The sequence below is a fragment of the Macrosteles quadrilineatus genome, unplaced genomic scaffold (assembly GCF_028750875.1).
Source record: "Macrosteles quadrilineatus isolate MER2022 unplaced genomic scaffold, UCM_ALF_1.0 Scaffold_7__1_contigs__length_78375512, whole genome shotgun sequence".
Taxonomy (NCBI): domain Eukaryota; kingdom Metazoa; phylum Arthropoda; class Insecta; order Hemiptera; family Cicadellidae; genus Macrosteles; species Macrosteles quadrilineatus.
In genome coordinates, this window is record NW_026542600.1 from 42150345 (window position 1) to 42178297 (window position 27953).

Genomic DNA, 27953 nt, shown 5'->3' on the forward strand with positions numbered 1-27953 from the left:
GGTTATTAAAATGCCTTTATTAATTCTAAATCAAACTACTATGCCTTCATTCCCATTTGGATTTGCTGTTTTCAGCGTTACATTGAACAAAAAAGGATTGCCATTATAGACGGTAAGTTTTTACTACTTTTATAAAGTAGCACCTAGAAATTTCTAAGTACCTGTGTAACTTTCTTGGCAGCCTGTGTCAAGGAGTCCAGGTTGTTCTGGTCATGGAGGGTTCTTCTGGCTTCTTCAATTAAAATCAAGGATCTTTCCAGAACTTCTTCTGTTGTCACAACAAGTCTGTAACAAAGGAAACCTCAATCAAAGAACCCAACGTGTGGAGAAGCACATTTTGTAATCACTTTTATGAAGTGTCAGGAAGGCCTTCTTACAAGTGAAAGAAATGTATACTTTAAAGTGTAAACATAGTCAATAATAGTATTCACACAAATTGTAACTATCCTATGGATATTTGTCAAAAATACAAGATTGCAAAAAAAAATAATAAAATCAATGTTAATAATTCTTACCGCTGCTGAGTTTCTCTGTTCTGTGTCGAGGCAGCCACGGCACGGACAGAGTGGGTCAGGTCTCGTAGGGAGTGAGCCGTGTCTCGTGCCGCCAGCGCCGTGTACATCTCATTGCCTTGCGCCGCCGCACTCACCATCTGAGCGATGTTAGAGTTGACGTTCTTCGCTGCACTTCCAACTGTGGTTGAGTCAACCTACACAATATACAAGAGTGACATTAAGTAAATAATATCCTTTGTTTTAGGGATATTTTTGGTTATGTTATTTAAGTTATTTAAGAGATTGTTGCTAAAATTTTCTACCGTTATTTGAAAGGTTTTGGTATCTTGAATATAATACCATCTCCAGGAGTAAAAGAAAAATATTTTATAATCCCATACAAAATTCACACTCTTTCCTTGTCATTGAAATTAAACGATTCTTAGTACCCAGGTTAGCTGGACACCCTGCTGTAATCTTTTCTTTACCATGAATAGAAAATTAAAACTTCCAGCAATAATTTGCACTATAGTAGTTCTCACACTATCTTTAATCAACTGTGTCAATGTTTTTAAAGAATCTACTACAGTAGACTCCCTCTTATCTGGACACCTTTTAACCGGACATTGGTTTAACCGCACTACACTCGGTGGAAATGACATCTCTTTAACCGGACAATTTTTATTAGCACATCGGAATAACCGGACTAGATTGGAAGGAAGTGGGTAGTACTGAAACGACTGTTCTCGTGGGAAAGATTTGAAACCAGTGTTCACGTGTGTAAATACAATGCTCTCCTAAGTTTAAGTCAAATACTGTATACAGTATGCATTTAAATGGTCCGTTTTAACGAGTTTTTGGGGACATCGGTTTAACCGGAAAACCCGTTATCCGGACTGGCCTAGGTCCCGAGGAGTCCGGATAGGAGGGAGTTTACTGTACTTTGTAGTTGACTACGCACTTCAAAATACTTGCTCCAATGAATAGAAAAATTTACCGTGTCTCCAGGGAGTGGTCGAAGTTGACCTCTCTCCGCAGCATGGAGTAGTTGTACAGTCTCGTCCTTGAGTGAAGTGACGATATCAGTGGCTGCGTCTAATTCTAGTACAGAGCCACAAGCATCCTTGGCACGGTCTGCTGCAGAGCGCAGCTCACTCAATGCAGTTCCCAGAGCTGTTGAGGAGTCTGACAGTTGCATCACTGCTGCTTGGTCCTTCACAGTTGGCACAACTGCCCTGCAGCTCGACACCACGCGACTTCCCGGCTGAAACATCGGCAATATGTCAGTGTTTAAAATAATCATAAACTAAAGTCACTAAATTTGTTGTACTAATAAGTTTACGTAAAGTAAATAAATGAAGCGTCTTATAACACCTAAAACATATATTTACGCTTATACTGTTACTCACAAGACGGCAAATATACAAAAAAGATGGTAAGTGGTGATAGATTTCGATTGGACACTCCAATCATCATCAGACCCAATAGGCGAATGACAAGAATTTTGAATGGCGTCCCTACTTATACCATATTGGCTACCAGAAGGACCGGCCAATACATTTTCATATGTACAACTGGAATCGAAATTTACTTGTTCATTAATCAACTTATTTCTATTTTACATTTTTCCTTATAAATATACAATTCTTCCCAAGCATTCACTACATATCCTTTCTTACAATTCTTTAAAATACATAGACTATCCTCAATTTTTCCTATTGAGCACTCAATAGCACTCAATAGGAAAAATCTGACATGTAAACAGTGCTTGATTTATAAAAAAAATTAGGAACTGTAAACTATTTAATGTGATTGGTGCCCATTTATATGGCTATTTATGCCAATATATTGTTATCTTTCCAAAAGAGAAGTACCTGAACATTGTTCTTACTTACCGGTACTTACGATGCAAATCGAACACTGCATGTACAAATGTTAAAAGACCAAATGTCTTTAGTGATCCTTATTGCCTCTATTGACAAATATGTTAAGTAAAAAAATGTCTGCCTGGATCCAGACAATGACTATGAGTTGAGACTATGTTGGAGGTTTACCTGCAAGAACTGATGGCTGGCACTGATGAGATGAAGTTGTGCATTGGCAGAGTCTGGTTGAGCGATGGTTCCCTTGACTCCCTGGACCAGTGCTGGTATGTGCTCTGCCAGGCTACGGCAGTCCACTGTCAGCTCATCTTGGGCGGTCTTGTTGGTGTTGTGCGCTGCCACACCTTGCGCTGACGAGATACACTGGGTCGCTGCACTTGCAGCTTGCTTTGCAGCTCCCTAGAATAATTCATTAATTAAAAAAACAGACGTAACAACCCTGTATTTGCCACGCATAACCTTAGGCAAGTACGCAAAACACATTAAGCAAAGCAGAGAGTGAGCCAATTTGATACAAAAATGAACAGTAGTGATAAATATTACTGGTGGGAAACGAACAACGCGACATTGCTGCCTTGGATTTGTAATTCATTGTGCTACCGATTGAATCACACTCACCTAACTTACCCCCTCATAAAATGAACCTGCTATTATTCAAAGTGTTCAGCCAACTACGAAACCAGGTGAGATGATTATCGGGCTACCGTAACTGCGGGAGATTTTCATGGATGTTGACGCATTTAGTGCCACCCACGTTAACTAATATGTACATAAATAAAGTGGTTTAGGGAGTTTCCAAAAGGCAAAATTTGTCTACACCTTCGTATATAAATGAGTTTAAAAAATCTACACATGTGTGATTCTGCAAAAATTGCATTACATATGCCTTTGTTAATGCTTGGTCCAATTACTATACCTTCATTCCTATTAATTTTTTTTGCGAGCCATTGAACAAAAAAGGATTGCCATTATAGACGGTGAGTTACAAGTGATTCTGACAGCCGCCCTCCTCCACCAACTATGTAGGAGAAAAGGGGGCCGCCACTTCACCGAAGACAGTAGCTGTCGCCGTTTCACAATCGAAATTTACCCGATGCCTTGGCACGTAGCAGTCAAGAGGGCCATACCCTGTTGATACCCACATTTAAACATCGATTCTCAGAACCTGTCCAGAAATATTTTGCAATAACCAACGACCTTCAGGATAATGTTCGATTATTGTACCTGGAGCCTAGTGACCAGAGTCTTGCGCAGGGCTGGTGTAGCTGCTAGTGTTGTGGCTGCACGTAGTTCCTCTACAGTGTGGCGCAGATACTGCTGGCGTGCAGTGTCATGAGGGTGACTGGCGCACTGGCGTGCAGCTTCCACCATACGTGTTGTAGCCTCTGCTAGCACCTTGGCAGCAGCTAACAGTCTACGTTGAATCTCTGAATCAGGCTGTTTGTCTGCTTCACCCTACAAACATTTAAAGCATACATCCAATAATAAATTCTTAAATTCTTCGTTTGGATACAGATCTATTAAGAGAGACCAGTGCAAAACCAAGCAGTTCAAATCCATACTAAAGCCTAGTCCACACATGGAGACTGAGTCGGCCGACTGTCTGCCGACTGTGCGCGGACAGTCGGCAGACAGTCTGTCAACACAGTTTCAGATACAAGTTTCGGATGTGTTTTGCGTCCACACTAGCCATCCAGTGTTTCCATGTTTGTTGGTATGGTGACCGAGGAGGACATAATTATATCTTGTGCGGGCTTCATTTTTCTGAACCATGGGCCTAATGAATCTAGGAAGAGACGATGATGGACCCAACATTTTCTCGAGCAAGGTTCGTACTATGGTCACACTCTTCTATCAGACCTTCAGATTAGGAGGAGGATTTAGGACCTTCACGAGGTTGACTTCTAAAGATTTTGAAATTTTGCTGGCCTTTGTTTGTCTTACAATTTCCAACTTGAAGAGATGAACAATTCAATAAAACGTTATATAATGATATAAATCATTGAAAACTAATTCCAAAACTTTCAAGAAACTCAATACAGCTCTTTTATTCCAAAAATCGTAATATTACCGCTTTGCAGTCTAACTATATGGGCTGAATGTTGAACACCTTCGGCTTGTTTCCAGTCTCCTGTCTCCAGACACGTCCACACATGCAGACCAGAGACAAAAGTTTTGTCTCTTGTCTCTGTGTTTCCCATTCGACCGGGAAACAGAAAACACTTTTTTTTGTCTCCAGAAACACCGATATTTGTCTGCCGATAGTCGGCCGACATACTGGAGACAAAATAGCAACACTCCGGAGACAGTCGGCAGACAATGTTTCCGCAGACAAATCGCCATGTGTGGACGAGGCTTAAAGACAAAAAATCTTTTACATGAATTTAGTTTGTAATAATTATGTTGTGTCTTGATTAAGCACCGTGAGACTTGAATTTTATAAATTTGGATCTTCTTAAAGAGTAATTAAAAAATGGTCGTAGGTAAAGTAGTGTAAGCAACTCACATGATTAGCCTTTACGACACACGTAGAAGTTTTTTGTGTCGTAAACGACCTTTAGATGTAAGAAAGATAAGGTTTAGCTGATGATAATCACCTTGATTGCCTGTACCAGTTGGGCAGTGGCTTGACCTAACACTCTGGCCTGACGAACCATCTCACCAGCATCACCTTGAGAGGCAAACAAACGATCTGTCGCTACCAGGATGGTCTCCACAGAACTCTCCTGAACACTTTCTCTGGCCCTCTCTCTTCCACTCAGTCTGAAACATGGAGCAGGAAATTATAAACTGACCTACATCAAATAAAGGAAAACCTGTCTCCGTAATACAGCTTAGATTAGGTCGTTTTACGGACTTTTACCTTCAAATAACTTAATTAAGAAGCAAAATGTTATTATCCATGAAGAAAAGATACACTAATAAGATATTTGTCTGTTGACAATACCAAGGAGCATGACACATTTAAAGAATAGATAGATCAGTCTCAAGTTTACATCTTTTGGATCAAGAAAATGATAGGTTCTATATTGGTTAACTCACCTCAAATTCAAGTCAGCAGCAGTCTATATTTATAATTTTTATTACTGTATTAGTAGTTTTTTAGTAATTGGATCATTTTTACACTTGATAGTTAGTGGATTGTTTTAGGAAAAATGGAAATAAATGAAAGAAGAAGTAAGTAAGGTATGAACCATAAAAATTGGGACATGACAAGACAAAAATCACAACCAAGGTGGAGGTCAAGAAATGATGAGATAGGACAGGAAAGCAAATATTTTTAAGACAGAAAATTAAAGATGTAATCTGATAAATTATTTGCTTTTAGTTTCTAGTGCTATTATTTTTGCAACCAGCTTGTTATTTTGTTATTAAGTTGTTAATGTTATTAATCTAAACCTAGTTCTACAAATATAACTTGAAATTTTAAATATATATATCAGAGTTCTCTATCAAGCTTTCTCAAACCTACAAAGTAATGATCAAATGCCTACCCTAAAATATCAGATTTTAAAAATACTTCAGGAAAATGGATTGGGGATGGCTTGTATTATTGTAGGAAGTAGGCCTGTTAATAACATTACTATAATAAAATAGTCAAACCGAACTTACCCAGCTCATTGCATAAGTAATTACTCGATTGAGTAAAAAAATATTACTCATTAAAAAAAATATAGGTCCTTACTTGATGTGGTTAAGGAGTTGGTTAAGCGTGCGAGTAACTTCTGCTGCCGCTTTGCTCAGTTCCTTGAGAAGGTGTTCATCTTGACAGCTCTCGTTGCAAATCTGGACGAGAGCTTCGACGGAGCGAGCCACTTCCCTCACTGCAGACATCAGCTGTTGCTGACAGGCAGGACTATGGAGGGTGGGAGCAACTACCTGTTAACATTAGAGGTTATGTTTACAGCTTTATGATATTTTGTTTAGACGACTTATTAGTCTTTGTTAGATCCTTGAGTGTTGGTTTCTTGGAGTTACAAAACCCAACACTGAGTAAAATCAACAAAAATTGAATTCTCAACCTTTATTTTTTTCTTTTTGTAAAAGAAAGTCAATAGGTTACTAAGAAGACTCCTATAAGAGAATTAAAAGATTTTAGAGTTATCAGGATCATTGTTTAGTATCCAAAACAGATGGTAAGATTTTATTAATAAGCTGGTGAAAATGTGGGTTGAGAATCAAAAGTAAAAAATTAGAATATAAAAAGAGTGCACAAGTTCAGTGAATGTGGGTCCAATCTTCTGATTAACTGCATGAACCAGTTTATCGTTAACTACAGATAGACGTCCACCTTCTTTATCAACGTGCACTTGATCATATCCTTCTTTGAACTGTCAAACCTATTTACCTATTGTCTCACCATTGAATCGCTCATCGTAAAACTCGCAGATTTGTCATTGAAAGTCAACTGGTTTAACTTTTCTTGCGGTAAAAAACCAATTACAGACCTAATTTTACAGTCCGCCGATTTTACAGTTTGAAGCGGATTTCTCATTAATACAGCCATTATAAACAGTTGCTAAAAAGTGTGTAATACAAAAGAGAGCTCAAAATTGAGTTGTTTAATCCATATTAACAGACAGATATTGGCTATGCATACGATAGCAGCATTTCCACCAGAGAAAATGGAAATGGATGTTTCTTTCAATACGTACCTCGTAGAAGAGGAAATACAAATTAGGTTGAATGTAGTTTATAGATGTTACGGGATCTTATCAAATTTACTGAGCATTAATCTCCAACCAAGGTTTACAACAATTAGAATATACAAGGTAATATAGCCAGTTCACTTGTGCATTGTCTAAGGGACAGATATTGACAAAACCTGCTCTAGAGAACCTAATTTTACAATTGTAATACAATTTTAAATACGGAGTTTGAAGAATACTAAAATTGTAGGAGGGATAAGAAGGAGAATTATATGGCTAGGTCACGTAAAAGGGAGGAAAACACAGAGATGAGAAGAGTATGGAGATGGCAACTAGAAGAGAGGCGCCCAATAAGAAGACCGAGATTAAAATGGAATGACCAAGTGGTTGAAGACTCAAGGAAACTTGGATGGGATGTTTGCATGATGGAAGACAGAATAGTCTAGAGGTAACTTGTTGGATTCGGGTTAATACAAGGGTAAGTAGAGTAAGGGGCATCTGATGTTTACCTTGGCACAAGCTACTAACTGAGAAGTAGCCAAGGCACACTGAGTCGCAGCTGTGATGACAGTGTTCTGTTGGTCTTGAGGCATAGTGCCTGCCACTGACTTGGCCCTCAATACCAGCGCTGCAGTTGTGTTAGCTACTCCCTTGGCTAGCCCTGCAACATACAAACATAACCTTCAATGCATTATTTACTATCAAAATATCTAAAGTGACAAGTGAGCTCAAGTTTAATTGAGCAAAGAATGAAAACGAGCGAGGTTCAACAATACACTTTGGGTCCGTGTGATGAACTATACTTTTTGTCTTATCGCACCATTATTTAAGCTTAAAAATTAACAAAGCATAAATTTTGTACATTTTTCATCTTTAAAAATTAACTCTTTAAATGGTTTCCCTTTTGCTTTGATATTATATACAAACAAATGATACTGTTATTAACCCTGGGCGGGGCATGTGGCCTAGGAGGGGCAGAAACTTGTAAAATTAAAAAAGAGTTACTTTAGGCCACCAACGCATGAATTGAAGACAGCTGTTTTTCTGAGGTGTAACTAATATTGATAGTTCGAATTAAGATGGATCATTTTAGTGATAAAATCATAAGCATACTTACTTACTCTTACTCCCATGGCCATTTGCTCTTAGAGCCATTAACAATTAAAGTAGCCAATTTTATTAGTTTATTTGGGATTCCAAAACTTTCCATTCTATACCAAATTTTTTCCCTATGAATGCTATCATACGCTTTGCTAAAATCAATAAGTAGGCCATAGAAAGATTTACCAAAGTCCCAATATTTAGCTATTGCTTCCTTAAGAATGAATATTTGATCTGTTGTGGACCTGCCCCTTTGAAAACCTCAATGCTCTTCAATTATTTCCTCTGTGTATTCCTCAAGTCTCTTCTGGAGTATCTTGGACTTTACCTTATAGGAAGTACTTAGTAATGATATTCCTCGGTAGTTATTTGGGTCCCATTTATCACCCTTTTTGTGGATTGGGATTATTATTGCATTTCTCCAATCTTCCGGTACATTTTCTTCCTTCCATACTTGTAATATTAATTTATGTAGCCTTTTTGATAGCTCAGGTCCTCCAGCTTTCAATATTTCAGCACTTATTCCGTCGTCTCCAGGGGCTTTGTTGTTTTTCATATTCTTAATAGTTTCCTGTACTTCTTCTACAGTCGGTGCTTCAATGTTTGGTTGAATCTTCATGTATTTTGGAGCATTCACTCCCTCACTGCCTTCATCTCCATTTAGTAAATCTTGAAAATAATCTTTCCAGATATCTAACACTTTGGATTTCTCAGTGACAATTTCTTCATTTTTCTTAACACCATAAGAATTGGGATTATATCCTCCACTAAATAGTTTGACTGTCTTATAGAAACTCCTAGGATTCTTATCACTTTCGTTTTGTGCTTTCTCTAGAAGACTATTTACATATTGCCTTTTTTTAAACCTCAGAAGTCTAGTCGTCTCTTTACAGGCATCGGTATATCTTCTCTTATTTCCATCATTTGGATTTGCTAACCAGATTTCTTTGAGATCTTTTCTTTCTTTTATTTTGTGTTGACATTCGTCGTCGAACCATGGCTTCTTTTTCGGTCTCTTTGCTTTTCCACATACTTCTTTTGTAGTTTCTGGCACTATCGTTTTAAAAGTATCCCAGTTGTTTTCCAAAGTATTCTCTGTGTCTTCTAGGACTCTGAACCGATTTTCCAACTTCAGACGGAACTCATCCACATCCTCTTTTTTCTTCAGTTTTCTGATTTCCCATCTTTCTACCTGACTAGAGTTTTTCCTCTTTTCTACCGCTGTGTGCTGCTTTACTTTTACTAATATTAAATAGTGGTCTGACCCACATTCTAATGATTTTAATATGCTTTTAAAATCATAAGCATATTAAAAATATTTGCTATCTTTTTTTACAAATTCCAAGAATAACACATCGTAACATTTTAGCGAGGACAACTCACCTAGAAGAGTATCTTGCATCTCACGAGTTTCTTGATCCTCATCTCCGATTGTTGTCAGAACTCTGTGAGAGGCTTCGCCGACTCGGCTGGCAGCATTTAGCAGTGACTGTCTTGGCTAGAACATACACAAAAACTTTAAATCATGGAATGTATGAACTGAAAAAATCTTGTATTGCAAAAGATATGACTAAATGTGTATTGCACAGAAATTGTTTGCGGCATAAGGGCAGGGATTCTTGTGCACATAGATGTTATATACAACATTTCATTAACTTGGTTGTTCAATAATACAGTACACTATCACTAATCCGGGCCCCATATTGTAACTAGGCTAGTGTTGGATTATTGAAAGTTCCTGGAAATGAGGGAAATAGGAAAAACTTGAGTACATAGTGGCATCGTCATCATCGTCTACCGTGATCGTGGAGAGGTCATGAACATATTTCGTGAGAGATATTGTGAATTCCGTTGAATAATAATACAAAATACAATTAGAGTATTTATGTTTACAAAAACAACTTTACTACAAAGACAAAGTGACACAACTGGACTAGACAACACACCTAGTGACAAAAAACTAATTTAAATAGACTATGAAGTCCAAATCCAGATTACTGGGCATGGACTAGTGCATGGATAGATCATAGATATTAAACTTTACACAATTTAATGTGAACTACAGTAAAACCTCTTTAATCCAAACTAATTGGGACCGGGGGTAGTTCGGACTAGTGAATAGTTCGGATTACAGAACATATTGTTGTTTTTATATAACAATAGCTAGGGAAAAGTGAAAAATGCTTTATAAAGTAAAATACAGTGCTTATTTAATACAGTAGTAAACACAGGGAATAAACAGTACTGTACATTACAATAGAAATAATTACGGTGTGTAAATCAATAAATACAGTATACAATAAAGAACTACTGTTCTGTATATAGAGTACAGCAATGAGGCGTTCGGATTAGTGGACGTTCGGATTACAGGGGTTCGGATTAAAGAGGTTCTACTGTAATATGAATACTTGTGAGCTATTAATCAATTATTTATTTGATTATCATAACTCATTGAAATTCATTTAAACATTTAAAGCATTTAATAGGTATAAGGTATCATAGCTTGAGGGGAGGGTAAAATAATATTGTAACTAGAACTACAGTTACAAGTTAAGGTACCTATTATAAATATTTTGTAAAATTAGAACTAAAAATATTTCTTCAGTACAAAGACAGTAAAAATTGCTACTCAATATCTGTCAAGTTGTCAAATTTATACAAAATACTACCATTTTGTCATTTTACAGTAATATTACCATATTTGATTTCATGATTGCAAATATATCAGTATTGTCTACACTTTTTTTGTAAACAAACCAAGTACTTTAATAAATCAATTAAGTTGCCAAATAAGAATGATTTTTTTTTGTCCTAGGACGCTATGCACGAGCCTGGGATTGATTTTCACATTACTTCAGACTAGACTTAGGGATGCGGCATTATCACTTAGATAAATTCCGTTGGTGACTTGGCGGGGATCGAACCCGGGACCTCAGGGACTGAAGTCCCGCGCTCTAACCACTATGCCAGCTCGCTCCCCGAAAAATAAGAATGATTGGCATGAAAATTTAACTATAGCAACAATTGATATTCTAGTCTAGTAGACATTCCTACCTCTTTGGTCTCAGGCTCGGCTGCACGTAGGAGGTCACTGAAGGCAGTGCACAACTTGCGTGCTGCATCCAGAAGTTTGTCTCCGTTGTCTTCATCGTCCATGAGTGCTGCAAGCATGCGGACACCTCGCGACATCTCCGGCAGATTGCTGGTGATGGTTGTGATTGCGGCACCTACGGCCGTGTGGTCTACCTCGTCCACTGACCCTGCGCGAAACAACGGTAAAACAGTATACATCCTACTACCATTTACAGTATCAGATTAGTATTTAATTGGTTTAAGTTTCATCAAAAGTAAATTTATGTGCCTATGTTCCTTAGATGTTTTTTATCGAGGTGAGCTCAAGTTAAGCTTATAGATCAAGTTTGTACCTCAAGCTTTTTTAAGCAGAGTATTTAGATATAATTAACACAATTTTTTTGATCAGAAATGCATTTTACTCTCTTGAAGAGTTGTACGATTTAATTGATGTGAATTCTGATGCTACATAACTGCAAATTTCATAACTGAACAATTCAATGCAATGTACTGAGTTAGATTAAGGAGCTGTGACACTATTTATTGTATTGCTGTTCATGAAACAAATAAAGAAGTTTTGAATTTGAATATCATCCAAGTGTATGAAAGTCAAAGTTACTTCTAACAACATGCATTTTAATATTATTATGAAGAGTCATATATCAAGGAAACACACACGGTAGAAAGATGATTATCCAAAATAATCAGGGATCGGAGGTGTTCTGGTAGGTATCTTATTTTTGAACAATCGTCAGGGGAAAAGAATCATAATATTTGTACTTGAACTAATGATCTTAAATTTTTTTTTTGATGTTTACATGTATGTTTTATTGGTTTTTTACCATTTATTGGTTTCTTTTAATTAATCTACTATCTTAACTGTCAAGAAAATTTTGTAATAGCATCACAGATTTTTTTTTATGTAGAATCATTGGGATTTCCAACAACTTATTCAGGAGCTAACTGGATGCGTTAGTATATTATATAACTGCTCTAAAATCTTAAGTTTTTAGGCAGTCCAAAATAAAAGCACTAAGCACTAAGTGTTTACGTTTAGATTATAGATGACTGTTACAGGGTGCAAAAAACTGTAAACTTCTTAGAATCCTCCTAAAAATCTCATTATTCAAAATCCTACCTGAGGTGAGAGTGACGACTTGAGCAGTGGCAGCGTTCATGGCAGCCAACTGGGAGCTCACATTCTGCTTGTTGGTGTCCAAAGTTGTCTCTTTCCATTTTAGCGATGCCTGAAATAATTCATGTATGAGTTAATACCTAAAACATATAATGTGGTGCATAAACATATCCTTAAAATATACATGTAGGGAGATCTTCAGTAACAAATAATAAACATTGAAGTGAAACTATTTGTTATTACTTACTTTTATTTTTACATAATAATTCTAAGAGACAAAAAATATTCAATTGCCTGAATAGTGTAAAATAAAAAATGTTATTATATCATCTTAGTATAGATTTTTTATATTTATTTCTGATTTATTTAGCTTATATTTATTTACTGATGAATTTAATTTGTTGAATTACATGTCGCTACATCATATAAATGACAGGACATATTTTTCACACAGTTTTCCATACAAAAACAACTGTACTTACTAGTAATTTAAAAAAGAAAAAATCTAATTTACCCTGCAAAAATTGAGTTAGGTGGAGTGGATAGGTTAATTCCAACAACCACAATAGTCTGCCAATGAATAACATTAGGCCTATTCTTGGGCAATATTTTAGGGAAAACCTAAAATGTTGAAGGATATTGATCCCATTAAGTTTGTACCTTCGGTAACCGGGAATTCTTTTTCGACAACCTATAGGCCCCATATCTGCTGTATCAGGATCGGCCAGTACAATTAATTATTAGATAACTTAGGTTTTTCAAACAAGAGTGATTCTTACAGGGTCAGTGCCTAGTTCTGGTATCTCAGCTCTGGTGATTAATTCTTTCTCAATCGTTGTGATCACTTGGTGACCTGCGGTGATCGTAGACAGCAGTGCTCTCTGTGGCTCAGACAAAACACTTGTAACTTGACTCTGTTGTACCTGTAATCACCAAAAATGTACAGTACACGTATTAAATCGTTACTCTTTAGTGCCTTTGATAATATTGATGTTGTGTTGAATGGAGTCAAAAGAATAATTATCGTTATTTGTGACAAAATACGACATGAAATGACACGTTTTGGATTCAGGATAAATTAGTTATTTATATAAGTTGTATGGATTTGGTAATTTAAAATATATTGTAAAAGATGTCGGGAAAAATATTGCAAACTATAATTAATGAAATGACAGTGACAGCAATGTGTTCATGATATAATGCAAGATATAAATAAAATTGAGATTAAAAAGCATGAAAAATAAAAATATGGCATACAATTTATCCATCTCCTACCTGGCAGCATCAAAAGTAAGCAAAATATAGAAACAATTAATCTCCAAAAAATTGTAATAACACATTTTTTTTAGTTTTCAATAGCTTATTTGGTTTAACTATCAATTTCATGTAAAGCTCTTAGAGAGTAATTACACATTCATGTAAGATTTATGTGTACGTTTTGAACAAAAACTTGATTGATTTCAGTAATACTGTAGACCCCCTCTTAACCGACCCTAATGGGACCGGACCTAGGTCGGATAACTCAAAAGGTCGGTTAAAACGGGCAATCCTTAAAATCATAACATAATGAAAATGAAGTGCTATCCATTTGGAATTATAAAATCATTATTTTGAAGTCATACTTGAATTATTTATAAAATAAACTACTCTTATCTCCTTTTTCGTATTGATAGAAAAGTCACAAATAAACACAAAACACGGTTAAGTCAAATAGGCCTACTTTCAGTGGAATATATTATAATACTAGGCAAGAGTCAATAAAAATTCCTATTTTAATAACTTTAGTACTGTAATGTATTAATTGATGCTTTCCAAATCCATCGTAATACAGTACAGAACCTTTTGTCAAAATTAAAGATACAAGCAATCATTTTGTTACAAGACAGGATGTTTATTTATAGACTCTCACTGGAGGCTCGAGGCACAAAAACTATCTTGATCTTGGAGTTGTTAACCCCCCTTCCCTGGCCTCCCTACAAGTTGCGTTGTTTGTTTACTCAGCGATAAGATAATTAGTTCTCAAAACTGAAACGCAGTTTATGATGTTATAAATTTGCCGCACGGATAACAAATCTGATCAGATGTGCTCGCGCTACACCGATTATGACAAACTGACAATTGGCTATGCTATATTTTTTGTGATCAATACAAAATAACTTATTCTTAGTCATATCCTGTGGAGATAAGCGTATGGTTCAGTTCTCATCGCCCAGTGTGGGAGCGGAAATGCCGAGATTCCTAGAAAGCGGCGGTTAAACCGAACTGCTCTCAAAGCAAGGTCGGTTAAAACAAACTGTATTATTTTACGATCGAAGGCGGATAATCCGATTACACGAGGTCGGTTAAGAGGAGGTCTACTGTAGTAGTTTTTGGAAGTTGCCAATAACACTATTGTTTAGATTTTCAAAATCGAGTGAAGAAATAACTAAAATGTAAAATAAAAGTTTAATTTTACAAGTAGACTTTTAGGAAATAAAATCCTTAAAATTGTGTTACTCTTAACAGGCATTGGGAATCAATTAATTTGATGCCTTATTTGTAGGTGGATGTAATCTGCAAGCATGCAGTGTATATCGTATCCATACACCTAGAAACAGAATACCAACACATATTCTCTACACAATCTCTAAAGTAAGTGACGTATATTATTGTTGTTCACAGCTAAGGTTTCTTCTGCTTTGTTGAAGTCATACAAAATATTAAGATTATCATAACTCTTCACTTATTCAAAAGCCTTTCTAAGTAAATCAGCAACATTTGCAACAGTTTAATGAAGACTAGCAAATGGTAAGTATAGCTTTGAAAAGATAAAAGAAGCAAGAGGTTTCTGTACCTACTCTGCTCCACAAGAAGTTGTCATCGTCTAAAGCAGCATGAAACAAATAAAGTATGTTTAACAGTCTAAAATTAAGAAATCAAACACACTGCCTCACCCCTTCTGCAGACTAAGGATCCAAGGATAAGAGAAACAGGAATATGGTTGATAAGGAAGTTAATTATTGTTTGGATTTTTAGACAAAATATCTTCCATATTTCCAAGAAAAGCTTGAATATAATAATAGTGATCTGGTTGAATATATCTATAACAAAAAAAGCTAATAAACCAAATCAGATACAGGGAACGACCATATATGACGATTTCAATTTTTGGGGCGTGTGTTTGGGTCTGAATAGAATATATCCAATATTTACAACATTTTTGTATGTAGAATATGTTCTAGCAAATTTATATTATTATTATATTTACCAAAAGGTTTCTTAATCACAGACTTGGAATCGTACCAACCTTAATTATCCTGTATTTAACTCAGTCAACACCTGTTAACTGTATTTTCCGATTTAATTAGCTGGAACAATTACTATATTATTGACTGTATGTATAAACATAATTTATTTTTACCTTTAGTTTTTACCAAATCTTGGCTTTAAGCATAAGTGGAAAAATAGTACGTCACTTTTGATGTGGAGATATATTAATGTTTAAGGTTTGAGGTAGCAATCCTCTCAAACTTTGCTAACTTGCTAAATTTTGCTAACTTGTAGTGATTTATCAATACCAAAGTCATTTCCTAAATACAGGGTGCGGCAGAAAAACCGATCTATTTTCTGCAGATCACTGTTCAGAGACAGGTCGTCCGAGAGTGGTGGGAGTAGGCTCGTTGGAAAGCCTACACAATGCCATTTTTTGTAGTCATAGAGCAGTGGTTGCCTGAGCTAGTGCGGTTGTTATGGAGTAGTTTTTATTAAATAGTGAATTCATTCATTGCTACTCAGCGGCAGTTTCATGTATTCTTTCAATTAAGGCGAGATGGAGAAATTCCGTTGCGTAGCACAATAATGCGGTGTGTTACTTACTTTAGGATAACGGCTTCTGCGTTGAAAGGAAGCTGACAGGCCTTCCACAGTCAGATCGTACGCCAGACAAAAAACATTCGATAGAGTTTGTGCTGCTGTGGAAAACAGTCCTTGTAGGCCCGCGCGAAAACAAGCGGCTGCCTTGAACATGTCTGACCGCTCAGTTATACGAATTTTGAGGTTAATTTTCATCCCTATGGATTAAAAAAATAATCTGTATAATTTTGTAACCATCAATACAGATAATCACGACGGAACCTCTCTATGTCGACCTAATTGAATAAAAGCACGGAACTGCCACTGAGTTGCAATGATTAAATCATTACTTTTAAAAAACGACTCGATAACAACCACGCGTAGCTCATACGACCACTGCTCTATGACTAGAAAAAATGGCATTGTATAGGCTTTCCAACGAGCCTACTCCCACCACCCTCAGACGACCTGTCGCTGAACAGTGCGCTGCAGAAAATGGTTCGGTTTTTTTGCCGCACCCTGTATTATAGTTGACTCATGGAAAAATGAATAGAAATACACAAATAATTTAGTATTCAAGCGCCAAAAATTTTAATTGAGACTATTTTTGTCTCTTACTCTAAAGTGGAAAATGATGATTTCTAGGTTTGCATGGCACCTGTTTTCTTTGATTTTGTTAAGCTACAAGGATTGTGATTATTTTCTTTTTATTCTAAGTTTTTATTTTTTATGTTCAAATTTAACACTATGAAATGTACCATCGAAAAATATACTAAGATCAAAATTAATTGCTAGGTGTATTTTAATTGCTTAACTTTGAAAGGATTTCAACGAGTAACAGTAAAAAAGGAATAGCGATCATTTTAGGATTCAAAATACGCCAATTTCAGTTAATCTTATAAGCTCTCATAGCTATAAGGGGTATAAACAAATGACAGCTGCTTCCTAATTATTCTGTCATTAATTAAGTTCTTTAAATCCTCTGGCAAGGGTTTAGGCAACTTTAAATAATCACCTATCTATACAAGAACATAGGTTTAAAATCATAGAACACAAGTTAAACTCTGAATACACGACAATGAGAAATATATCGGCATATTACAATTGCATGACATGCTGTTGTGGGAAAATACATGAACTAAGAGTGCAAGGGTGTCAACTAACACAGATCTAGCTAGCTATGTGTGAGAGGTGGGTTTTGATGTACAACACAATAAAAATGAACATTCATTGCTTCTACTTTTGCTTTGACCAACCACTAGGTTGGCTTGTCAAACTTTGCTTACTGCCTCATATCTTACAAAACAGGGGGAAGAACTAGGAAGAATTGAATACCAAATTCTATTTTTTGGGATGGATTTTTAATATTGTAATCAGGTTATAGCAGTTTTCTTGTGAACATTTTTTTTACTGACGTTTTTTAACGGGTGAACGAACAAAAATACAGGAGGTCTGAAAGGAATGAACCATTGAAAGCTTTTTATCATATACAAAATTAATTACTGTGTGGTTTTTAAGGAAGAGAAGCCCAACCCTCCAGGACAGGAATCCCGCAGACTAACCAATAGGCCAGCCACTCCCTATATACAAAATAGAATCCAAGGATAATTTATTTGTACCAACAATAATAAAAACTAAAATATCCAATCACATAAAATGTTTGGAAATTAATACAGCTGTGCCTAGTTTAAAATTCAATAACTTAAATTTATGTAACAAAATCATGGAACCAGGTTTTCATAATAATTTTTGTAAAAGATGGTTCCAAAAGATTGTTTAACCCTAGGGCCTATCTTATAAAAATCATTGAATATTTAAGGAGAAGTGGGGGAGGCTGTCATCCCTGACACAAAACAGACTCGTAAAAGCAACAGTTTAGCTCAGGCTTGACAGCAAATTGATTTCAAACCAAGAATAACAGCAAAAAGTTAGGAAGTCCAGAAAACCTACAAGATTTTTTAACTAATATATTTAAGTTTAAACCCTAAACTCAGGCTTCTACAATACACAAATGAAAAAGTAAGTACAAAACACTGCTCCTTTCAAAATCGCCAACAATAAAGCAATGAAAACATGACAGGGATATTTTTTAAACCAAAGATGGCCGTTAAAAGAAGAACAAAAAACAGGAATTGACTACTTTCTGCAACTCATTTTTCAAGAAACACAAAACTGACAGAAAAGCAGAAACCAAGAATACACTGAAAAACAAGTGACCAAGGATGCAAACCTATGATAGGTCGTCAAAACATCAATTGGCTGGCAAAAATGACTGACAAACTGGCACATTTTATAAACAAGACACACACACAGGTTCTTATGGCCTTACCCAAGAAATATAAGAGATCATTTGATTTAAGGATATTCAATGGTAGTGCGGTTTTGTAAAGAAGAATGACAGGAAAGGAGGTATGGTGGGATATGCCAAAACACAGACCAATCAATAAACAATTTTAGTTATGGGGGCAGTCGTCAAGATGATAAGACAATGTAAAGCTCGAGGAACTCTTGACACCACAAGACTATAACAACCAACTTTTAAGTAACACCTAACCTACATCATTAAGATCAAACAACAGGATATACAACAACAACACCGAACAAATACAAAACTCTGTTGTCAAGTCTGTCACAACATCACAACTTACAGAAAACATGCCATCCAAACCAAAAGAAAGTAGAAGAATGTTCACACCTTTAAATCAAGGTTTCAAACTCAATACTCGGATTGTATTTACAAAACATAAAATATAAATGAATCCTACGACTTCACCCTAACGACCTACCAGACCAACTGGGTAATTCCTGCAAAACTACAATGTAAGCAGATGACAGTAGTAACTATACAAATTAAAAGACATTTTTAGCCTTCTTGCTGGTACAACATTAATTTAAAAGAAAATAGAACTAAAGAATACTGTAACAACACTAAGCTCAGCGTAGTGAACTGAATGCCCTATCTGCCAATATCTGTGACTGTGTAAGATGTTCACGAGTTTGACATAATCTTGGAAGATTTTCACGGCCGTGACTGCAGCTGTTCAAGATTTCGTCATGAACATAGACATGTTCACAATTTATTGGAGACCGTGAAAGATGTATGTATGTATACCATACTGAATAAAAGTCAAACCGAAAATTAACTATATTATTGAAAACTAAGATGTAGGGGTCTGCGGTACAGAAAATTTAAGGTCCGTACGGTTCGGTACGGTACAATATTTTGTACCTCGGTTCTCGGTACAAAATCGGTACGGTACGCGGCTACCCGTATTTTTGCGGTTTTCTTCTCAGAAATGTATTTAAACCATTATTTTTAACTTTAATACATTGACATTACTATGAAAATGGATAGTATCCTACATTCATGGTTTTCTAACAACAATTACTGTACCACACATTATTAAAACAAAACCTTTTACTACTACGAGGATTGTGTCAAGAGAAATCACAGTTACGATAAAGGCTTTACCTATTTTACACTGATATGCTTTGAATAGCCATGATAAAGTGGTTTCGAAATTAGGATAAGAGTTTTTAGGAATAAACATGTTTGAAACATTTATTGATAAGATGATTTCACACAACTGGTTAAATTATTTCTAACCAACACAATATCTAGTTGTTTTTAAATGTTTAAAAACATATAAAAGCATTCAGTACGAAGACAGTGTAGTTGCCAGCTGCTCACAGCAGACGCAATGAAAAACTGGAGGTTATGATGAAGTAATGGCAAAGAGCATCTTTTTTTATCAGCTTCAAAACTAATTATAAGATGGATACAACTCTTGTAAAGTTTTTTTCTGAAACTAATATTTGGATTATCACAGAGTAAGATTATTTTCTTTTCATTTACAAAGTTAACATCCACACATATCAATCATTAGTTTATCTCAGGCTCAATCCAATTTTCTTAGTATTTTAAAGCTCTTCCAAAGAATCAAAAGACCCAGGCCTAGACCTAATTATTTAGGAGGGCCTATATATAAATTGATTAGGTTACAATGAGGGTAGCAAAATCACTATCTAGTTCATAAGATTTAGATTGCATAAAGTACCTTCAACACAATAAAAAATACAGGAAACTAAAAAAACATTTAGGCCTTAAACAGCCACATCTAACAATACAAGACAAGATACAGAACATGCAATGACATAATTTGAGACCGAGTAGGCTTGCATAACGAAAAAAAAAAATGATGCAAACAACAACAACTATGCTTGTGGTTTCGTCAATAGAAAGATAGAATATCTATAACAGATATTTTTACTTATAAAATAAGATTGTAGATTAGTTACAAGTTTAATATGTAGCCATAAACAGTTTTATGGTAGTAGGAAATGGCCAGCGGCAAATTGAATATTCACGAAAATACTGACTGAGTTAGAGATAACATTTAACAGTCATCATAAAATTATTATTTTTATGATAAAATAGAATTAGGGAAAGTCGTAAAGAAATAAAAGTGATAAAACTCAACAGTTCTTGGAAGTACTTGAATACAACAATTCTTGTCGTGATAAAATGTCAATGATTTGGGACTGCTAATGGGTTTTTTATTGCAGTAAACTGAAAGTAATTTATTATTAAAATAGGCTGAACCGAATTTGTACCGGTACCGAACCGATGACGGTAATTAAGCTCGTACCGTACTGACTTTTTCGGTGCACCGCAGACCCCTACTAAGATCTAAACGTAACATTATCAGGAATAAAAGATAAACCTAAATTGAAATACCTTGGCATAATTATAGACACCAAACTCGCATGGCAGCAGTGTTTAAAACACCACACAAGAAACTCAGCACCATCTAGATAATTACAACAATTATGCACATAAGTGATCTAAATGCACCAAAAACTGATTAGGCCTACTATTTATAGTGGCTTAACACGTTCACTGCGGGCGTATCCGATCGGATACGGGCCAAGCGCTGTCCAGGTGCTGCCTTAACCGATCGGATACGCTCGGCAATGCCTTTCGTATATCATCGTTTTTGCTCTAGCGTCGGTCGAAGGCAGACCTATTCCACGTTAGCGTGTAGTGGGTGACTTGCTTTTTGTTGTTTTGTAGGTTGGTAGTAAAATTTTCCCATAAAATCCCCTTCTGGCAAACTTAAAAATCAACTTGTTGTCCCGTCTTTCTCCCTCCAATTGGCAATACGATGGGACCGGCTACGTTCCAAGCAGTGCTGCTATCTGTGAGTGTTTAGCGAACTACGTCGACTCTTGTTATAAAACAGGACATCACCGCTTGTTATTTGCTATTCGTCATACCGAAATATGAGAGCCAATCACCCGGCAATCGGGATTGTTCGACGCTGCGGGCTGCGCCGCACTGGGGCTACGCCTGCCATTTGATGGCCCGCGGCGAACGTGTTAAGTAAACTAGCAATACTATCCTGAGGAGAGAACACTGTATCAAAAAAGACAATATATGATTCTTAGCACGACCCAAAATGCATTAAAACTGTTGAGATTAAATGAAAAAACTAACATTGACGTTCCACTAAAAAGAGTCAATACTTCATGCAGAATCCACACATCAAATAAAAATTAAATATCTACACCTCGATCACACAAGTAGCCTAGAATTTAGACCGCCCTGAACAACTCAGCTAACAAAGGTTTGCTGTTCAGAACCAACTACCAGACAACCTCAAGATGGAACAAGCTTACAATATGAAGAAAACCCTGACAGTGTGGTTACAAAACAGAACCTTCTACAGAGAGGATCAATTTATACTGGATTGTGTAATCTGCCTCATTGTACTTTCCTAAAAAAATATGTCAATAAAGTATATTGTCTAATATCTTAAGTTTTGGCTGCATGAAGGATAACAACACATGAGGGGATGAACCTATTGAGACTGGAAGGTGAGTTAATGTCGTGGGGGGGGGGGGGGGGCAGTGTGCAGGTGGGAGGGTGAGCTTACCGTGGACGGAGAATGAGCAATGTTGATCTGCCCAGAGACTGTGGTGTATTGGGCTCCTCCCATATGTCCCATGTTGTACGGCTTTGCACCTAAAACACACTTCTATGCTACACAACATGCCACGCTATGTACACTGAACACTTCAATAGGTTATGGGGAACTGTTCAAATGTTTGCCTACGAGCGTTGTTTAAAGTAGCCGTTTCAGTTCAGTTCTTAGAATTGAAAAGTTTCACATAACAGCATGGTTTTACTTAACAACTCACCCGAGGTGCAGATTATTATTAACGGACCAATGAGGTTGAGAGAGAAGAAGAAAAATTTTAATGCTTCGAACTTCAGCTAATCAGCAGTTTTACCAAATTAATTGTTAACGATTGGTGCAATTAAAATATTGGTACAATGAGTTGTTGCATCGTTGTCAGTGGCAATGAGAGGTTATAAACGAAAACATAACCTCTCTTAGAAGTTTTGAGTAGTGATTATTATTAATTAAAAACCGGTCGTAGATAAAGTAGTGAACGCAACTTGCGTAAATAGTGTCAACGACACTTTTAAAAGTCTTTAAGGCACTCGCCTTTAAGGCTCGTACCTTAAATTTTCTACTTGTGTCTATAACACTATCTTTATGCAGTTGTTGCGTAAATTACTAAAATATTATTTCATATCGTGATGAAAAGCAATTGAATTTAATTTGACCGAATGTTCAAAGACAGTGATGGAGGGAAAATTAAGTTTTCCAAATCAGTTTAATATTTCTAAATTCAGCTGTGGTATTTTCACCTTGACACACAATTGATACACCAAAACGGAGAGCTTATCCCAGACTGTGCTCGCTTACTATTGGTTTATCTTTCACTGCCTTCTTGCACTAGTTCAATTAGAAATCAACTCCTATAATAAGAGATAATATTTAATTTTTACCAGACATATGTTTGTGCTCACTGAAATAGATAACAGAACACACTTGTTTAACTGTTACAATTCTTCAAGAATGTTAAGGTGTTGATTTCTTTGAAACATATTTACTCTTGTAATAATTTAACATTTATTTTAAGTGTCGTCCCCTGTGTATTTCTTTTTTTGTGTTTGTTTGGAATTGTTTGCTTTACCGGATACTTTTCAATTCAGCATTTCCCAGGTTATTACGGATTGTGTTCACAGAATGTTAAGAATAACTTTAATTATGGTTATAAGATTCACAGATCATAAAACTTAAAGAGTCTTTGGTAAGTTATTATTTTTGTTGAGTACTACCGATAGTGTTACAAATACATCTCTATGCATTTACAAATATATATTTCAGGTCTCAAGTTTAATGAGAATAAGTTTAAAAATACTTTCTGTTTCAAGTAATTCAATGACTTGCTATATATATTATTCTGTTGTAAAACACTGGTACTAAAACTCAGTAATTATGTACAGAAAGTTTACAAGTTTATTAACAAAACAAAACTGAATGTGCAGCAACAAATTTCACAAACACATAAAGGTGATATATACACTGGTAAAGCTTAACATTGGTGCTTTTACACACAAAGAGAAAAAATTGTGCAATAAAGTTATCACACAAGAAATTATTCATCAAAGTGTATGTATTTTATACAGGTTCATGCAGATTACAAGTTTGGAAGAATACTCTTATTTTATCTTTCTTAACTTCTAGCCAATACTTAATGCTGTTTGATGCCTTAATTTAGGACTAAGAATGTAACTTGTTTAGAGAAAAAAAATTTAAATAATTACGAGGTGTTTAATTTGGACCTTGAGATGAGTCCATGTGGTGATTTAGTCACCTCTTTACTAAGGTTTTTTGGGTCTCCAATATTTTATGGTCGGATCGGACTAACAGTTGGGCAAGAGATCGGTTCGGGCCAAAAATGATTATCGGGCCAAGTTGGGTTGAATTGAGCTGAACAAATATCCAGAAAGCGTTAGTGAAAATTTACCATTTCGTAGCGATCATTGAAGGTGATGTTCACGGTAATGTTGCGATGGATCCACAATGATGTTGCCGTGACCACGAAAGATGTTCTCAATTGTACTGCTACTGCCAAAAATGTTCTTGATTCCCAAGGAAAGTGTTAACGATTTTGCCATGACCGTGGAAGATTTTACAATTTGCAATGACTGCAAAAGATGTTCAAGATTTCACCGTGAACACAGATCATGTTCACAATTTATCTGTGACTGCGTAAGATGTTCACGATTTTGATAATAACCTTGAAAGATGTTCACGGCCGTGACTGCAGAAGCTGTTCAAGATTTCGCCATGAACACAGACATGTTCACAATGTATCGGAGACCGTGAACAATTTTCACGATTTTGCCTTAACCTTAGAAGATGTTCACGGCCATGATTGTGGAAGCTGTTGAAGATTTCACCATGACCGCAGATGATGTTCTCGATTTTACCATGGTCCACGGCAAAAATGTGAAATAATTCCCGGTTTTCCCGGAATTTCCAGTCTATGAACCCAGTTTAAAAAAATATTCAATACAAAAAAAACTATGGTTTTTCCATTACTGCTTCAAGTATAAAACATTAAATTGCCTGATTTCAACTACAAACTATCTGTGGCCGTATCAAAAAATGTATGTCTTATATTGACTTTATATTGAAAACAGTGACTTTTCCTTCTCTAACTCCTCATTAAATCATGAGCAGTACAAATCCTGATTTAAGATTGTATAAAGTGTCTCACCATCGGTAGCCCTCATGATGGCAGGTTTGGCGACTGATTCTGTGTTTACTTTCGCTACTCTGCTCGTTTCATGTTGTAAGTAAGTCGCCCTGAAACAATCAAAATTTTTTTTAAATCTGTGGAGAAAATTTTTGAGTAAATCTCACGACACTACATAGTAATTTTATTTCCTTTCGAGATTAACAGATATACTTTAAAGTTATAAGTAGTCAATCCAAAATTACTGTAATAAATTTGAAAGTAACCATCCGAGTGAAAGAAAATGCACTCGACACGCAATAGGGTGAAAGATGAAGTGGCCTTAGTCCTGAGAATGTTGTTAACATGTCAGGTAAATTCATGTTGTTCATTGTACTTTTTAAACAGTTTCTGGTTTTAATATTTCAATAACATAGACATTAATTAACAATAAGGTAATGTTCTTTGACACCAACAAAAGGTATCGTATTACTCTTGGTTTTTGATTACTGTGAAATGTGTGTGTATGTGTAGGGGCTTTCCTGACTCACATGTAAAGGGGAGTAAAAAATTCATGACTGGAGTCCAAACTTATCTATTTTATTTCACGTGAATATCAGTTAATTGATTTTATAGCTACCCTACAGTGTTTTGTACAATGTGTTGAGTTTCAATATAGATAGTTTTAGAGCAAATAAACTATCAGTTAAGTATATCCTAGCAAATTGAATATATACAGTTTTGTATGTGCATCAGTGCAGGTAGCATCAAATTTTTGCCTCATTTGAATCAAACGAAGCAGAATTTTAATAACTTACTGTCATAGAAAATATTATGGGTATGTAACTATTTCATTCAGTAGATTTTAAATACCACATTATTCTCTTCTGTGTCCTCTCCCCTTTGGGAAGCACAGGTATAGATGCTGGTAAAACAATAAAAATATGATATATGTTTAACAACCTTTTGTATGCTAACAAAAACAGATGTAATAAAATATTTTGTTTTAGATTGAGGGGTGAGACTTACTTGAGGGGTGAGACACTGTCTTCAACCATGGTAGACCCTTCATCTCCTTCAATGCCGAAATGGTCCTTGGACTGTTTCTAAAAGAGTAAAAATAAATATAAATATACCCTTTGATGAGCCACTGTGTAAAATTAAAAGTTAAACATTTATTTATTACACTTCACTTAATGAGCATAAACATTTTAATATGAAAATACATTTTCAGAAAATGTATAGTTGATTAGCAAAGGTCTCTCTACTTTTATTCCATGAACAAATGTAAATTTGCAAAACTTAACCCTTACCAGATAACACATGTAAACTGATAAATAGAAATTTGCCAAACCTTTGCGTAAGAGATATAATATAAACATTCATCAAATTCAAAGAAAAAGAACAAACAGTTCTGGCTTATGAATTATTTTATACAGTGTTTCTCCTATGAAATCAACATATTTAATAAATAGACTTAGAATGTCAAATTGATAGAGTCTCTATGAACTGTTTCAAAAGTGATGAGAAAGCTGCAATTTTTACGGACTGTCGGTTAGTGATTATTTTCTGCTTTAAGTTTATAAAATTACCACCCACTTTATAGTTTAGCCTAAGCCACAATAATGATCATTTTCAAAAGTAACTAATCAAAAATATTTGCAGTAATCCTTTAACAACAATAAGAAATAGTTATTCCTAAACACTCATCATAACTATGTAGTGTTTAACGCTTGTTCTAAGGGTGCAGTAGAAAAACAGTATTAGCTATCATAATCATTAATTTGGTCTCAAGTTCATTTATTATGTCATCATGACTATAATCCATAATCACCACACTATCATGATCATTCCCTATCACTGTGAAATCTCAGAAAGTCCCCTGCGATTGAGAGGATATCATAATAGTCTCCCGGCATTACCTCACAAAATATGCATGCAATATGATGGCAATGATTTCATCATCATCTCCTCAGTTGCAGAAAAATCTTTCGCATAAAAACAATGTAGCCTACAATTTTACAAAAGGGGAGAATTTTATAAACAGTTATAGGGGGAAGAAATCTTGTAAGCTACAAAGTGAAAATTAACTGAGGAGAAAATGACAAACAGCTCCTGGCCTATTTTGTTTAGGACAAACACAAAAGTTAGTACTTAAGTTAATACTTTTTTATTAGTAACTTTCTTGAATAAAAATTACACTATTTCCAAACATATATAGGATATAAATTACTTAAGAATATTTAATCAGAGTTATTCGTCTAATTCATATTCAATTTACCTTCTTCAGGATTATGTCTATGTATCCAGCAATGAGCTGTAAGATTTGCTCCGCCTCTGTAGTCTGTACGGAGTAATATTGGTCAGAGTAATCGCCAAAGTCTAAGGTGAATGTGTTGGGAGACGCTCCCCACCGACGAACTGTCGTCAGCGGCCACGTCTTGAGGATCTCTTTCGTCTTTTCATCCAACCGCAACACAGAGTCCTTGGTAACCCCCAATAACCGCGGGACCAACTTATTCTTGCCCTTCATCTTTTCCTGAAATAATATTTATCAACATGTGATACAAGTGTTAAGAGTTTTTCAATATTAGTGAAAGGTGTCCAATTTTAAGTTTGCGGCATATATCAGACCTTCAGTGGCTTGGAGTGAGTATAGGCATAGCCTAGGATCCCTTACCAATATTATAGGTTAACCAGCTAACCTAGGTGATAACCATAACAGGCTGTGTGATACGCTCAGTTGTTTAACAGAAAGTAAAGTTATTTGAAGTGCTTAAGCCTACAAGTATAGTTTAGGACGGTGTAAGGGGTGTTATTTAGGCAAGTTACAAAATATTATAAAACTTTATATTTTTTTATAGTTTCATAAATATTTGGTTCTTTAGTTAACAATTGAAGCTAAATATTTACCTTCACCAAGAAGAACGTGACCCCATAAGTCTTGAGAGATCTGGCGGTCTTCGTGTATAAAACTTTTGCGTCCAATTCTGATAAACCTACATGTTTAGCATGCTCAGTGAAGACTTTCTTCTCGATTCCTTTCACTTTGACGTAAGATTGTGGCAGGAATTCCTTCAAACTGGTAACACATAACACAAATTACATCCATGATAGTATGCAACAGTCAACCCCTTAAGTTTAGTGATACCGTAGGTAAAATTCAAATTTCCAATCCACCAAATTTATT

General features: G+C 35.6%; 1 protein-coding gene across 3 annotated transcripts in view; it reads right to left on the reverse strand.

The window, feature by feature from the left end:
- The window catches only part of LOC128998514 (talin-2), a 131338-nt gene that overhangs the window by 49329 nt on the left and 54056 nt on the right, over positions 1 to 27953 (reverse strand). For all 3 annotated transcript variants that reach the window (XM_054424683.1, XM_054424684.1, XM_054424685.1), the window contains exons 9-25: positions 27677 to 27845; positions 27045 to 27302; positions 25793 to 25869; positions 24806 to 24894; positions 22102 to 22190; positions 13114 to 13257; positions 12338 to 12446; positions 11182 to 11387; positions 9511 to 9625; positions 7536 to 7687; positions 6063 to 6256; positions 4975 to 5140; positions 3602 to 3832; positions 2549 to 2776; positions 1492 to 1758; positions 516 to 709; positions 162 to 285 (exon numbers count right to left, since the gene is read on the reverse strand). In XM_054424683.1, the coding sequence (XP_054280658.1) occupies positions 162 to 285; positions 516 to 709; positions 1492 to 1758; positions 2549 to 2776; positions 3602 to 3832; positions 4975 to 5140; positions 6063 to 6256; positions 7536 to 7687; positions 9511 to 9625; positions 11182 to 11387; positions 12338 to 12446; positions 13114 to 13257; positions 22102 to 22190; positions 24806 to 24894; positions 25793 to 25869; positions 27045 to 27302; positions 27677 to 27845 (2812 nt within the window). The remainder of the gene's footprint in view (positions 1 to 161; positions 286 to 515; positions 710 to 1491; positions 1759 to 2548; positions 2777 to 3601; positions 3833 to 4974; positions 5141 to 6062; positions 6257 to 7535; positions 7688 to 9510; positions 9626 to 11181; positions 11388 to 12337; positions 12447 to 13113; positions 13258 to 22101; positions 22191 to 24805; positions 24895 to 25792; positions 25870 to 27044; positions 27303 to 27676; positions 27846 to 27953) is intronic.